The 16,958-nt window shown below is 36.7% G+C and overlaps 1 protein-coding gene across 1 annotated transcript in view; it reads left to right on the top strand.

Moving 5' to 3' along the window:
* CSMD1 (CUB and Sushi multiple domains 1) overlaps positions 1-16,958 on the top strand; it is a 1,041,152-nt gene that overhangs the window by 327,950 nt on the left and 696,244 nt on the right. Inside the window, 1 exon segment of the mRNA XM_079329059.1 lies at positions 5,388-5,500. Within this exon segment, the coding sequence (XP_079185185.1) occupies positions 5,388-5,500 (113 nt within the window).

Genomic DNA, 16,958 nt, shown 5'->3' with positions numbered 1-16,958 from the left:
GCAAAATATTAATGTTAGAATTCCTGCAATTTATTTTTAGTTAAGCTTGAACAATTTGCTTTCTTTATCTTCCATTTTTCTGTGACATAAAGAAAAAAGTTGAGGCTGAGGTCAGTCGGACTAAATATAATTTAAATATATATCTATTTATATTCTGTGATAGAAAATCAATTATAAATTATGGATCTTGTACTAATCTTCTGCTACCTATATGTATGAGATAATGTCTAAGGTTTTAAATGTCCACTCCTTTTAGGCATCACAATAGATGTAAATTATTAAGATAAAGCTTCTGTGATTTCACATGTGGCAGGTAAAAGCCTGGTTTTTTGGAATGGAGGTGCTGATCTTTTGGCCTGAAGAACCATTCGGTGTTGTACCCTGTAGGTAACTCTTCTTGCTGCTGACAGCAAGTGGCTTTGTAAAAGGTCATGTTATGGATATGTGTCCTGTAAATGTGCTGTCATAGCACTGCTGCTGTTTTATGTGGAATAATTGGAGTTAACAGCTTCTTGTAAATAACTGCAGTGGCTTCTCTCATGTCCAGATATCGAGGTAGTTTAAACTGATTTTAAATACTAATTGGTGAGATGACATATTAATAGCCTGACTTTGTAATTCATGAATTGAGGTGCACTGAAGTGTTTGGTTGTACCATTGAGGCTGCACAGGGTGTGGGTGCCCAGGCTCCCAGCAGGGACTGCAGGGGCTCCGTGAGGGGAGGACACAGCTGAGCGATGGCCGGGGCAGGGGCAGCTCGGGAAACATGTGAGAGAGGAGAGAAAACACCACAGAGAGAACGAGAGGAAAAGCTAATGAGAGACAAGCTGTGAGACCTCCAAGGTGAGAGGAGGAGGAGGTGCCGCAGGCCTGGAGCAGAGATTCCCCCACAGCCTGTGGAAGAGGCCATGGCAGAGCAAGAGGAGGAAGTTTCCTGAAGATACCACGGATTTTGGAAAGCCCAGGCTGGAACAAGGTAAAAGTGTGAGGTGTTAGAAGCTGCAGAGCAGCTGTGGATGAGCCCCCATTCCCTGCACTTGGTAAGGGAAGAGGTGGAGGGGTTGGGAAAGGAAGGAATGAAGTTGACCCTGGGGAGAAAAGGTTTTGATTACTCTATCGTTGTTTCTCAGAGTCCAAACATATTTTAGTTGGTAATAAAATGAGCTAATTTCCCCAAGTCAAATCTCTTTGGCTCATGACAATAATTAACAATTGATCTCCATGTCTGTATCCTGACCCAAGAACATTTCTGACTTATTTTTTCCTCCCATCCTGTTATGAGGGTTAGTGAGTGCTGTGGTGTGACACTGGCCAAACGCCAGTCATTTGCTTACCCTTACCTGGTACAGTTGGGCAGAGGAAAGGGAACAAAATTAACTGAGGGCTTGTGAGTTAAGGATTGTGAGAAAAATACACTCTAAGGGCAAGACAGATTCAAATTTAAAGGTACAAAGTAAATTTATTTTTAACAGAGCCAGAAGAGGCTAATGAGAATAAAATGAGCCTTAAAACCACCTTTTTTTTTTGCCCCCAGCCCCTCTCTCCCCACTGACAGTGGAGGGAGACAGGGTGTTGGGGTTTTGGTCAGTTCGTCAGTCAAGGTCTTCTGCTTACCCAAAGAGAGGAGTCTTTTTCCTGTTATGCCGTGGTTTTTTGTTATGCTGTAACAGAACTGTGGGATCCCTCCTATGGGCAAACAGTCATCTCAAGACTGTTGTGACATGGATCACTCATCCATGGGGTGCAGTCTTTTAAGGATAGGCTGCTCTACTTTGGAAGCAAGGGCTCTGTCTCTGGAAGCAGGGGCCCTCTTTCTCTGTTCGGGTCTCCCACTAGACCACAGCTTTCCCTGAATCCACCCCTCTGATGTGAGCACTTTTCCCATGCAAGTGAATTTCTGCATTTCCTCTGGACTTCATGCATTACAAGGGAACAGTTTGTTTTACTGTAGTCCTCACCATGGCTTGCAGAAGAATCTCGGCTCCAATGCTTGAAGCAGCTTCTCCTCCTCCTTTTTTTTCCGCTGACCTTGGTGTCACCATGTTGTTTTCCCTCACATGTCTGTACGCCCTCCACTTTGACTAGAAGAAAAACTGCCGCTTGTAGGTATCATTGTAAATAAGTTCCACTAATTTAAAAATTTTGGCAAAATCTCACAGAGCTGAGAAGTCAATCTTGTCCAAGTTCCATGTTGGGGAATCACTCACTTGTCATGCTTCCTCTGCCAGCCAGGCGCCACCGCCTGCAGCACGGCTGGCTAGGAGTGGCCAGGCAGGCAAGACATACAGGCACCTAGGCAGCCTGTAAATGGTTTTTGGATTAGTGCAATATAAAGATCTTGATAAAATACAATTCAAGTTGACATACCTGAAGTTTCCTCACATATTTGCCTTTTCCTGTAATTATGACCCACTTGAGAAGATGAGGGTAACCCAGTTTCTTATTAATAGAAACCTTGGGGGAGGTTAGAGTTAAGTGAAACTGAACAACTGGTGTTTATATGTGTAGGGTTTATTTTAGAACAATTGTCTTGCAAATGAAAGCAGGTATGTAGCTCTTTTGATTGTTATTATCTTTAGTAATATAGGAACTTAAAAGCAAAAAATGAACACTTTAGAAAATGTATACAAAAGAGAGAAGGAAAGAATAAGAGTAGAAAGACACCACTGCCTATGGATCCAGCAATGAGACTTGGTTATCTGTCTCTTGATCAGAGTTGTGGTTGCCATCTTGGTCTGAGCCAGTTATGCCCCATCAGAAGGGAAAAATACCTTCAGGCCTACATGTGAACATCTCCTGTGAATATTTCCTCAGGGAAAGTAGATGGGGGTGGTTTTAGAACTGAAGCAGTTGTGAAATAGGAGGACATTAAAGGCAAAAAGCACTGCCCTTCCTCTGCAGGGTTTGCTTCTTACCTGCCTTCTCTCTATGTGGCTCAAAATCCAGCACATATACAACTCTCCTTGTCCCCCTTGGGTGGGTGGGTGTGCAAACCTGGCCTGGCAAAGAACCCTGCTGCATCCCCAAATAGCAAGGATGTTTTAAGTCATTAACCATTAGCATTCCAGTCTCTCATACCTGTAAATCTGCAAAACCTTTAAGTGCACTGACTTAGAGGATAAAATAATGCATTTGTCTTCCTTTAATCCGAATTGCAATGTCAGCCTAAATATTGATCTTTTGGTATTTCGAGGAGGATGCTATAGAAAAAAAATTATTTGGCTCCTAAGAATCCATATTGTAGGAGTGACACAGGATCAAAGCAGGCTGGTGTAGAAACTATACCAAGAACTCAGGATGTCCACTCACAGCTCAGATAAGTACATTTATGTGAACCAAATCAGACCAAGAAAACAGGAATGAGTGAGCAAAAGATTTGTAACTCTGCACTGATGTAACTTTTTTTAGTCTTTTTATTGTGAGGTCTTTTTTTGCTTTTCCCATGTAGTGTGAAATATTGAGGCTAGCTGCTTCTGACTCAAGCTGATTTTCCTTTCTTCCCCTACAATGCATGCTAGTTTCCTGCAATTTAGCAGGAAATACTAGCTATTTGAAAAACCCCAAAGCCCATCCCTTAAAACAAGAACTCTTTGAATCACTTTTCAAAGAAGAGAGAGACATATAAGTAAGATCAGAAAATACATAGCTAAATTAATAATGAACTGTCAGAGAGTACACTCCAGATATAGGGCAGAAGAGATAACCACTCTAATTTATTAAATAGTACAAGAGGCACATTTCCCTAAAAACTGCAATGTCTGGTTAAGGTGAGAGAACATACCAAAGCATGAGCATAAGATATGGCAAGCCTTATGGTAGTTCTGCAGTTTGAAGACTGATGGGAAAATCAACCTGGTTATTTCTAGAATTGGAATAAATTAGGTGGAAAAGAATAGGAATATTAGGTTGACAAGTACACAGAAGGTAAAAAGATTAAAGCAAACAGCTAATTACCACAATGGAGACAATGTTGCTTAAAATGAAAGAAGAAATTGCAGAAAGCTTTTTGCTGAATTACGTCACCTTGACTGTGTACCTTTATCCATATTTAAAGCTCTTCTTGCTTTGATCTCTGACTCTCCTATTTATTTTCCAAAGGTCAAAATTGGCAAGAGATGGGAAACCACCTGTCTGGTGTAATTGAAGCATGGAGTTCCTCTTATGTGTTTTTATATATGAAAGTGGTCTTTATTAAACCTAATTTTACGAAGGACATCTAGTTCAGTGACACTGCTCTACTAATATTTTCTTTACAGTTATTCTGTAGTTCTGGATGCCAATTAATGAACTATAACATAATTCTCAAGGCCAGGGTGGGTTTTTTTTATTTTATTTTTCTTTGTTTTTTTTTAAAGACATGGATTGTCTTGACCATCTAGATCTTAAAAAAAAAGGGAGTTTTGGTGGACTTTTTATGTTTGCTTTTTTTTTTGCCTATTTTTCTTTTTAAGTGACCTGTTTCAGTGTCTAAGAAATTCTTTCAGAGTGAAATTTGAACAAAAGCTGGTTTTCTGGCAGGGTTATTTTATACATACTAAATCATGGATCCCTATTGCATGATATAGAAATGAACTAGGGATTGGATAAGCTACCAGTATAGTTTTGTTTTTGTGGGACAGTAATGGTGTCATATCTTACTTATGAGAAATTATTCATTAAAAAAAATCTCACTAGTATCAGCCAGGTCTAACAAATTGTGTTTAGTGATGTTTCAGTAAAGGATCTAAATATTTTTCTTTAATTAATTTTACCCTCAAAATTATCGAGATTTTGGGAAATTGTCTTATAATCAGTATTACAACATAATTATAGCTTATCAAAAATTCCATTTTTTTATGTGAAGGTAAGACACTAGTGAGAGGGGAAATGTAAGGTAATTTTTTTTCTGAAGCTCTTAAATGGAAGTTTGCTGGTTTTATTTGTTTTCTTGTCAGTTAATGTTTATCACACCGAGCATATGACATCCATGTTTTTTCTGAAGCAGCACCAGCAGCAGGAGGATAGACAGGATAGTCTAAGCTATGTCAAATTATAGTATCTCTGAGTGAGTCAACGCCTGAGTATCTACTTCTAGGTGTCCTAAATTTACCTGTCTTTATCTTAAAATGAGTCCTAACACACACACAAAAAAGTCTTTAGTAGGTACAAACAGGTCTGTCTTTCATTGTATTCTGCAGAGTGCTTAGATGTGTTAGCATAGGAGAGTTTTAAAAGTCAAGAACATGTTTGAAATTTTGCAGTAAATGTTTAGAGATGTGTCAGGATGAAGCCCATCATGTGTTTTCAGTTCAAATGTGAAAACATGATGTTTATCATAATGCTCATCACATCTACTAACGGACTTTATTACAAAAAGTGTTAGTAATTTGTGCCTTTTTATTACACAGGTTATCTGGATTTCAGCTTCCATCATCTATTGTAAGCACAGGATCTATCCTCACCCTTTGTTTCACCACAGATTTTGCTGTCAGTGCCCAAGGCTTCAAAGCTATTTATGAAGGTAAGAACTCTTTTTGCTGGGTGTTCATGGCAATTCATACATATTTTTCATGTTGAAATGTAGTGTTTCAATTATGTTTGGGATTTGAGTAATCAGCTGGTATTACATTAACTGTGGGGGTTATTTTGTAGCATATTTAAAATGCTACTTCATCTTGGCTGAAGTTTTGAATTTCAAATTTAATTTAAACTGATACTGCAATTTCTGATGGATTTTTTAAACAAAATTTGTCAGGCTTCCAAAGCTGGATTCAGAGATGGATTCCTTTAAATGGTTTACTTATTATGTCCTAATTTTTTTAGGCAATGTCTCACTTAAGGGGTGTAATGATAAAAATGAGAGGAGATATGGACCCTAAATGGTCTTGAAAATGAATCATTATTCTTCTCATGGAAAATCAAAAAGATTACAACAAAACATATGTATATATAAAATTAAAAAGAATCAAAAAAAGCATTTGAAACTTACTTTGTGGAAGGTGTCAGACTGCAGTGATGACTCAATTCTTGTTAGAAATAAGGCCAAGCATTTCTTGTGTCTATCAAGAATTATGCTCATTATACTGGAATGATACCTTTTGCATTGTTCAACCTATCAAGAAAATGGTTTTATAACTGCAGCTTTTGTTGAGGTAAGTTAACAGGTACAGTGACATTAAATTGCTTTTTTGATCATAAGGGTGTTTTGGCTGTAATTCAGCATTGTTCTCAAACTGAGTGGGGTTTGGTCCGTGTTTGGATTTTTTTTACCTGATTTTTGTTTTTTTAATTCATGGAAAATGCAGGGCTTCTAATATTTAAAGTAATAGAAGGCTCATTTTCAGATTGCTTCTCAAACTCCAAGTGATTTTTTCTGTGGTTTCATAGATCTAATCCTTGACTGATAGTGTTTATTCTGAAAAATTTGCCTACAATCAGTTAAGTGCTTGGAATGCTTTTATTGATGCAGTTGGTGTGAAACTGAATGCAGAAAGTAGTATGGTTTGATGGTAGCTCTTTACTAGGAAGAGAATTTGCAAGTGTGTAAGTCCATTATATTGGTCACCACCTTAGAGGTCACAGGAACCTTCAGATGCTTGGTGAGCTTTAATCATGTTTTTCTAGGACTGTAGAAATTTTACCTCCCTTTTTTGACAATGACAACATCTGCTCCATATTGATACATATCTTTCTTTCACATCTCATTAATGTTTTGATATGACAGTGTTTTTAAAAGCCTCTTCTGGAATTCAACATGCATATTAAGGGGATTACATAGGTGCAAAAACAGGGGCATAGGGAGGTGTCATGAGTACCTCAAACTTTATGTTTTGAGCTTTTTCTCTTTGGGTGGGTAGCTCAGAGTATATCTCTCCTCGGCAGCTATTCTCCCCTTCCTTTGTCTCTCAAAGCCTTATGACCTGGTAAATCTGCTAATCAGTCTCTTATTTTTTAACTAATATGGAGGCTGTGAGAAACAACTAAGTTTCATTGCCATAGTCTTTATAAGCTTTGCCAGATAAATTGAAAAGGAACATCAGAAATCATGAACACACCAGGAACTGTTTTTGTTGCCTCAATAGGAAGCTGCTTTTTATGCACCTCTATTGTTCTCTTCTATGACATGCATGCAATAGCATATTTCATCCTTTTATGCAATCTGAGCATCTTGTTTTTCATATTGAAGAGTACAGTGAAAAAGGCTAAAAGGACATCTCCTGACTGTCAACTTAGGAACACATGCATGGAGCCACAGGCTGTAATATAATGACACTTCCTGCTGGCCTACTTTCTTGTAAAAACCCCAGCAGGAAGAGCTGTAATTAACAGTGACAGACAACACCACTTTCTGGTTAAACAACACTGCCCCCTCTCAGATTTAGGGCTGTAAACCTGGCATTGGCAGTGAACTTCAAATTGACTTCAAAATGTGGCATCCAGATCTGGAAAAAGTGGTGAATGTCACTCAGTGACAGCATTTCAGTGTAAATACAGGCAGCGAGTACTAATGGTTCTAGAAGGAACTGTAGCAGTGAGGGGTTAGGTCTATTTTTGAACAAGGCTTGGAGTGATTTCTGCTGCAATGACCAGCTGATTTGCCCCACAGTTTAAGAACTTTCATAACTGTTCCCTAGACTACCTGTTTGTAATAGTGACAGCTTCTGGCTTTTGTGTCATATATGATTTTAAGACAGGTGTTCAAATCCTGTAGGACAGAGGAATACAGAACAAATATTACCAGTTAGTAGAAGTCTTTATAATCACTCTGGCAGCTACCCATCTCTGGTTAGTTTGCTTCCTCAACTATATGCCTATCCCTAGTTTTGGCCAGCACTTTCATTCTTCTCTTGAGTAAGTGAATTACTGTTCAGTTGGAACCAAGTGGACCATTGAAATGCTACTGTATGCTGCTTCCAGCTGAGAGTTTGGGATATTATTGGTTCAGGATGCAGAGTTTGAAAAACTCAATAGGGCACTAAACCAGGAAACAAGACAAGTGAACCACTTCAATGGTGATCAAATGGCCTCTGAAGTTATACACATACTTATATATCCCTAGAAGACAGAGAACATTACATGCCCATGCCTGGGCTAAGATTCTGACCTCTGCCTTTAATTTAGTGTATTCTTCATTTATGACCTCAGCTCCTGTGCAGCAATTACATAACTTGATGCTTTTTTTTTTTAAATGGAGAAATAAGAATGAAATTAGTGAAACCACATTATGGCACTGTAAGCTCTTGAAGATTGGTAGTATTTATGTGGCTTAGTCTGCTGTCACCTATATACTGTGTGGATATTAACATTAACTAAATCAGATCTTTGTGGCAGTAATTCAGAGAGTTTAGCAAAACGCTAATGTAGTTGTGCTGTTACTGAATTCTTAGGCTGAAAGGCAGATTTCTTGACTGGATCATTCATTCACCAGATTTATATGTTCTCTAATATTTTGAACTAATAATACTTAAATTTTTCTCAGTGGTCATATCAGCTGTCTAAGTTCTGGTACTGGTGGAAACTTGAACTGTTCATATTTTCTAGAAATGAAATTATCTGTGGAAGTTCCAAACATATGATTGTATCAGGAAAAAGAAATATGAACTTCAGAAGTAGTAAGTTCAGTTCATAGCACCAGTCAGCTTAAAACATTAAAAAGATTTTTTTACTATTTCAATCCCTGTTTCATATAAAAACATAATTTTTTAATCAATGGAATTGGAGAATTGAGAGATAGCTCCTCTTTCTATAGATTGTGGTTCTTTTTTATAATTGTAGTGGTTTACATCATAGGAAATATGTTTAGGCTTTTCAAGGACTGCAGAAGGAGAAAACAAAGTACTTGGATTTGTGAAGTTTTTGCTTAATTCCCTGGTAAAATCAGTGTAATTCCTACTTTTCTAGAGTGAAGTTAAAAAGACATTTTTTAAAAAGGTGCTTTGAGGGCTATATACAGAATTAAAAAATAACATTGCTATATCATTGTTGTATTTTTCTTTGGAAAGTCAGAAGTATTCCTCCCATGCAGAGAACTTGCTTATGTTTGGCAATAGAGGTAAATGCTCTTTAAATTACAGCAGTATCTGATCTGCTACTCATATTTATAATTTGATGGTCTTCTATTAAAGTACCATGGCCTGCCATTCAGGGAATCCAGCTGTTCAAGTGGCAAAAATGTACTGAAAGTACAAAGCTCATTTCACAGTGTGTTCCTTGTCATCAACATAAAATGAAACATCATGGGGTTTAGCTTATATTTGGATACACTAGTGTCTGCTACTAAGCATTAAGATGCCCTCTAAGATTAACAATCCTTGGTTCATTCTAAGGGGTTTTTTTTTAGTTGTTTGGTTGGATGGTTTTGGGTTTTGCTGTTTTTTTGTTTGTTTGTTTAGTGTTTCTTGTTAGTTTGTTTGCTTTGTTTTCTTTGGGGATTTATTTTCATTTTGGCTTTTTTTTTTTGTGTAGGTGCTGGTGTGTGTGGTTGTTTTTTCTTGTTTCTAAACATATTTTGTAATGTAGAATTGGTGGACAGTGTTTGAACGACAAACCAGGTGTACTGGGCTTGGTGTTTGTTCACACCTTTCCTTGACCTCTGTTCTACAGCAGCAGCTCTTCCTTGCCCGAGAAACAGCTCACAAAGTATGTCCTTCTATTCTACTTGCCTGCAGGCCATATTTTCTTTTTTCTTTTATTCTTTGATTTCTCAAAGCTTTCTGCTCACACCCAGCATTAACATTTATACTGTCAGTCACCTCATTCTCCTTATGCACCTTCCCAAAGCTACTTCTTAAATCCCTTTTGACATCAACAGTGGAAAGCAGTGATGTGTTTCCATGGTATACATCCTTTGAAGAAATTTTCTGGTTTTTTCACCTCTTGCAGGTCTTGTTCTTCCTGAATATCTGTTACATTGTGAAGGATTGTTTTGGTTGGTTTTTTGTTTTGTGTTGTTTTTGGGGTTTTTTTTAATTTGGTTTGATTTTCGTTATTGTATTTTGTTGTTTTTTTAATGCTTCAGTACTTTTGTTGATATAAAATAAACAAAAAATTGAAAAATTTCCCCAACCAACCTAGCATGGTTCTGTGAGTATGCCAAGGCAATTTTCTGGACCCTATGATTTTTCCAGTGAAGATAATGGACTTCTGGACTCAAGCTAATGTTTTTTTGAATTTTGCTTGTTTCCTTCTCTCAAGTAACAGAGTACCTTTTCTGCACTCAATTTTAAGAGTAAAAGTTTGCTTGTCATTTGGTCCCTGATTGAACTGTTTTCTACTTTTTGTCCATGAGTTTGGTTAATGGCTGTGTAGTTCTCCCAACAAACTGTGATACAATGATGAGAGTAGTTACTCTCTGGGAATGGGTGAATAATTCAATGAATAATCTGAGGCAAATATTTCAAGTTCACAGTAGGAAGCTAAATTGTTAAGAAAATACCAACTTTATGCAATTTGTACACATAATTGCCTGCTATTGTGTGAGTGTCCTGAGTCTTCAACCATTGCCAGTTATCTCTGTGGTTTAGTCATTAATGCTCTTTTATCTATTAAACAACATTTAATTTTCATAGAATCATAGAAGATTGGAAGAAACTGTAAAAAATATCGACCTCAAAACCCCGCCACCACCATGGGCAAGGAACCCTTCTGTCAGTAGATTCAATCTTTGGAGCAATTTTGATTGTTCTAGTGATGCAGAACTGTGAATGGCTTGTGAATGTCAGTGGATTAGTATATCCAGCTCAGAAAAGCTCCACAAGATTCTAATGAGTATCTAACAATGAAATTGAGAGTTAGGCCATTTGTTCTATATTCTCTTGTGTGGGTTTAGGGAAGGCTTCAATTTGTTATTCCCAAACTTGTAAGTATTTTCTATTCTGCCGTGGTTTTTGGAGAAAGAAGCAGTGTAAATTCTATGAGTTTAATATTTTGAAATGTTGAAATCACAAACTGCATATTTTTCAACTTTTCTTTGGTAAGAAAACTTTACTAACATTAATGCTGTAGTAAAAGCTGCTGCTGTTGTAAATGTAATATTCTGTTACTGTAATTTGCCATAAGATCTTTTAATATGCTGATATATTTCTATTTTTAGTTAAATACCTCTAGCTATTTTAGTAGTCTGTTCTTTTCAAACTGAGATGTTTGTTGAACCTTTTATCAATATGTGTTTGTGTATGCATATGGTGAAATAAACCAAAAACTTTAAATAGGGAAAGAGGAGACTGAGAAAGGACTTTTGTTTTTCAGGCTGAAATTTGTAGTTGTATGTCTCTGGAGTGAATATGATTGTTTTCTGAGAATGAATTTGAGTATAGATTTCCTTTGTCAGCTGTAGTCTTTACAAAGGGAAAATGCTTTTCTTTCTTTAGCAACTTATCTTTAAAATAACATCTTTCTGTAATGATATCATATGAATGAATGTTAATGGTGACATACAGGAAAGAAATAATAATGCAGTTCAACAAGTCTCTGGATATTTCATGTATCACACCATGCCATAATTAGCAGCAGCAAAATCTCAGGGCAGAAGAGGTCTAGCTGGGCTGTGAACCTGTTCTGTAAGACTTGTGCCACCTTATCTAGGATATCAATGATTTAGATATCAAAAAAATTTTAACAATATCAGCTAAAGAAAGTTATATTTAAATCTGCATATATTCAGAAAACTTCTGAAAAATAAAATGCTGTGTTTGTGAGGAGAGATAGGTAAAATAGTCCGCTTGTGTTCTGAAGTGTGTAAATGAGTTAAAGTCAAATTTCTATCACTTAAATGTTGCATTTTAGCAATATTCAAAGGACCAGGAGTCAGAAATCTGTAATGCTTTTTCCTTAAAATGTCTAAGGGCAGAAATTTCCCAAGAAGTTCTAGGAAATTCTTTCCTCAGAAAAAAAAAGATACTGTACTGAAAATTGTGATGGAATACACCCTACTTGAATGGTCCGAAAAATTAAATTAAATGTTGTAGGTCTCATTATCAACCCCTGAATTTTGCACCTAGAGGAAGAAAAACTTTTATATTATGTTATGACTATTATGTTAGTCAATTGGTAAGCTATGTCAGCTGTGTTCTGCTTTCCAGCTTTCACACAGGCTCAATCTTTCCATCTCGAACCTTAATGAGGGAAAGACATCCTTCCTGTGGCTGGTAGCCCTTGCAAAAATAATTAATTGCATGTTTTAAGATAAGTTCTTGGAACTTATCTGCATCTGATTCTGAAAAGGATTATTTTGTGCCTTCTAGTAACTTACTGATCCATGTAAGAGCTACTGTGATCTTTGTCCTTGGTATGTGAATCAGTAACAAAGACTCTGTTGGTGGTTCATACATTGTAATTATTTAGTGGACTCGTAACCTCCCTCCACAAAATTCTTACTTCTGCTACTGTTTGAGATCACAAACCCAAAAAGGAAAATGTTTTGGTAAAAATGGCTTACTAGAGAGAAATATTAAGGAGTTGGTCCTCTGTTGCTATGAGGTGCCAGTCCTAAACCAGAGAACAGCATGTTCTAGCATGGAAAACAGAAGTGAAAAGTCAGTGTTGTAACTGGATTGCTTCTCTTTCTGTGCAGCCTAAATAACTTACTACAGTGGTTTCATGCTGCTGCTACATCCTGAGAGATCATCATCCCAACTGTGTTGATATTAATATTCCATTTCATGTTCTTTCTTGTCTGTCTTCATTGATGTGTGTTCGTGTGACTAATATTAACTTGTGAAAAACACTTCAAGAGTTTTTTGAAATGTCACAATTATCTAGGTGCAGTTATTGCCTCATCTGAATGAGTATTAAGTTTATTGTTGTGATTTAGCCTCAGAGGGCAGCTAAGCACCATGCAGCCACTTGCTCAGCAGCCCCACAGTGGAGTGTGAGACAGAATTGGAAGGGTAAGAGTGAAAAAAATTGTAGGTTGAGAAAAAGTTTAATAGTTAAAACAAAATCTGCATTTGCAAACAAAGCAAAGTTTTCCTATTAGCAGGCAGATGTTCAGACATATCCACAAAAGCAAAACTCCATAATGTCTGTAGTTACTGGGGAAGAAAAATGCCATCACTCCAAACATCCCTGAACAGTGGGAACCCTAACCAGACTCCACCCCTGCCCATTTGATGCTGAGCATGACACCGTATTGTATAGAATAATCCTTTGGTCAGTTGGCATCAGCTGTCCCAGCTGTGCTCCCTCCCAACATCTTGTGCACTTCCAGCCTAGTCATTGACAGGACCGAAAAGGCCTTCACACAGGCTGTGTAAGGTCTGCTCAGAAATTTCTGAAACCTTCCTATGTTATCAAAACTGTTCTCATCACCATTTCAAAATCCCATTCTAGCTACTGTGAAGAAATTTAATTCTGTCATACCTGGAACCAGGACAAATGTTCAGCATGATCTAAGAATTCCATAGATCAGTGTTGTAGGTAACTTAAAAAAAGAACCCAAACAAACAAGCAAACAAAAAAACCAAACCAAAACAAAAAAACAACACCCAAAAGAAAACCTACTGGATAGAAAGAGACTAACTTTCCTCTCCTGTTCAAAATGCTCTAGTCCTTCTATCTGGAGTTTAATTTTTTAAGTTTGAAAATGTTCTCTTGAAGATGAAATACGTTGACAAACAAACACGATCAAAACTTCAGTAATTGTAAAATTGTGTTGGATTATTACTTTTTTAAAAAATTCATTTATATAAAGAATTTAAGGAATTAATCTCTTCTCCAACTGCTTTTCTGAAACAAGCCACTCAGTGTGACTCAACAGAGTTGGCATTTTCGTTTGTTCCATTTTACAGCCAAGTGGGATTTGGTGGGAAAAGTTTTTGTTCATAGCCTTGCTGATTTGCTGGAGATAGAATTTTAGCTAAGCAGCCTGTGTCCTTCCCTGCTCACTTTGTATTTATTGCAAACAGGAAAATTGTGCCAAGTGTCAGCATGCCAGTAGTTAAACAAGAAACCTGTTTTCTGTTCAAACTTCTTTTTACCTGAACTTTCAGGTCTGGACTTAGTCTTTTCCTCTTTACCAATATGGGAATCAAAATACTGCCAGTGTCTTGAGCATGTTGCCAAACTACTCACAGGACATTTTTGATAAATTTATCCCCAGGCTTCTATTTGAAAAGTTAGATCCTAATTTCTTTTTGTGTTACAGGATAAGCTCAGTAGTGTTAAATTATTTTCAGATAGCCCCAGATTAAATACAACTGTCACTTACCTAGATTTTAATGAATCTGGCTATAACTTACTTCATTTGTGGTTTTATTTGTAAAGCACGTTATTTTTTCCTTTGGCTGGCACAAAGTAGGGGGAGTTGTAGTGGGCTTTCCAACTCTCAGATAATAAGACCCCATTTCCAGCCATGCCAGTTCTGGTTTGTTGTATTCTTTATCTTGCTTATATTTTTTATTATCTAATTTCCTTAACTTGGAGTAGTATCACTTTTTATTAGGAAAACTATATTTCTGCCTTTATAAAAGAGTCTCTGCAGCTTACTAAGAGTTACTGTTGATAACTACTTTGTATTTATTATGAATCTGCCTGCAATGGCAAAGATGCCTTAGGGATTTTGTCTTTTGTTGCAAAAATAAAAGATAATGGAAAAGACTCTATCTCATTCGGAATCACGGTTTTCAGATTTTTATTCTTTGAAACTGGCTGAAGGTGTAGTGTGATCCAGGGTTGAATTAGAATTTCTGGAATAAACCCCTGTGAGTTATTGGGATAGAAAATACGAAGTTGGATTTGCTAGCACTGTAGCCAGCAGCCATTATCCTGATTAATTAAAGGTTGTGTAATTTGCTATGTTAGATGGATAGTTAGAATATAAATACAGTCACATACCTTACTTTTCATCTTTTCTTGTATAACTAATCCATTAATAATTGTACTTTGAATTACTTTGTTTTTCATATCCTTCCCGTATACTGAAGGTTTCATTTGCATAACTTTTCAAGTTTTTCTTTTGCAGTTGGGATAATAAGGAAAATAGATGGAAGTTTGCAACAAAATATACTCATCAAAACAGGCGTGTCTAAATTGTTACCAAATTTAGATCTTGCTAAGTAATAAAAAAAGTAGCTGGTGTGTCACTAACTTGTTAATTGTGAAGAAAGGGACTAGATTGCTTCTAGTACACATAATGCAGACACTTAAGTGAAATTTTGGACATTTGTTCTATCATATGATAAATCTATCACACGATCCTCACCTCCATGTTTTTGTAGTATCTATTGTACTACTTTATGCATTTAATGCCTAAATACTGTTAATTCACCCAAGTAAGCTCATTAACTTCATTAGGTATACGTGTTGCTATCAAGGAGTCTGTAAAACCAAGCGTTTTTGTTAACTCTGTATTTTGTATTTGTACCCTTTAACACTTTGAAATCTTTTATCTTGTATATACTGGAAGAGTTCCTAAAACATTTATAGAATTATTTATGCTTGGAATACTTTTGAGAAATCTTGCCTTAAGGTTTTTTGAAGCTGGCTTATAGGATTGACTTGAAAAGGGCTATGGGAGGCATGGAAGGTCACACAATCTCCTTGACTATGTTAGATCTGTGCCTTTCTTACACAGCGCACATCTGTGTTGTGTCAGTGGATTTTAAACCTGAAGTCACAAGAAGGTTAAAGCAGCAGTTTTGGATACACAGAAATCTTATTTATGGGGAAAGAGTCAGCATTCTTTCTGTGTCTATGTATGTAAACCCAAAATTATTAGAGTATTCAGTCTTGAGTATCTACTCCTTAATCCAGATGAAATTTTTATGAAAAAGGAAAAAAGAACAAGAGGGAAGTTATAGCTGAACAAACAATTATTGGTTTCTGTCCTTTTTCCTAGTATTATGCTTATCCTTCCCCTGCTCATCTCAGTCCGCTAGTTGGTGTTTTCTTATTCATCAGTTTAGGATGCACTTGAGGTTATTATTACTTAAAATGATTTTATGTTTTCTATTTCTTCCATGGTCTGCAGTTCCGCCATACTTAATATGGTGTCCCATGCATGTTAGCTACTACTCCTTTGATTTTTTGCCACTCCTAAACTCAGTTTTGTCTGGGTCTGCATTTCTGTGGTTGACTATGAGTAAATTGTTCATAACTGTGGACTACCTAGTGCCAAGTCTTTGTCTCATCTCTTACTGTTCTTGTGCATGTATTTCCCTGGATTCCGTCCTTTATCTCTACTTCTTAAAGATGCAAAGCAAGCTTGTATTTCTCTGAACCATGTCATTGTGCCAGCTTAAAAATACTTTGTTCTGCATAGACTGTTTTCTACTGCTATTCATTTAAAACTCTGGTTGTACCATCAGAAAAAAAAAATAGGAGGAAAAAAAAAAAAGAGGAAACCAAATTAGCTTTAGGCAGCCAGTAAATTAGAGAAATTGCTATCACAGCTAAATGAAGTAAAGCAAAGCTGCAGGCACGTTTGAGAATTTCATGCAGGGTGAGCCTGACTATAGCAAGAATCAGTCCTGGGGCCTTGCAAGCCCTTTACAAACCTTATGGTCTGTTACTGAGGACAGCAGTACTAGATTGTAGGGCTTCACAGTCATAAAACATGGCATGCATAAAAGTTACTTCTCCTGATACAGCTTTAGTTTTCAAAATTGCCTGTTTTAATCAAAGTTTTCATTATAAATCTCCAGAGAACTATTGACTGCGAAATCCTGTGTACTACCCAGCAGCTACGGTGACCCTTGCCTGATTAGTTCCCTGAATTTGTGGTAGCTGGATACAGAGCTATTCGTAGAAGATTATAATCACTGAATATTTCAAAAGCCAATTAACATTAGAAGCCAGTGTTAACATTAGAGAAATAATCTCTGTTTGCCTTCTTTGACTATACAATGCAATTTGAAGGATTACCTTAGCTGTCTATAAGTTGAGCATTTTAATAATACAATAGTTTGGGTTGGAAAGAACTTTAAAGATCATCTAGTTCCAGCCCCCTGCAATGAGCAGGGACATCTTTTACTAGATCAGAT

This window comes from Erithacus rubecula (assembly GCF_903797595.1).
Source record: "Erithacus rubecula genome assembly, chromosome: 2".
In the NCBI taxonomy this organism is placed as follows: domain Eukaryota; kingdom Metazoa; phylum Chordata; class Aves; order Passeriformes; family Muscicapidae; genus Erithacus; species Erithacus rubecula.
The sequence above is the reverse complement of the archived record's forward strand: the minus strand, read 5'-3'. Positions and strand labels throughout refer to the sequence as shown.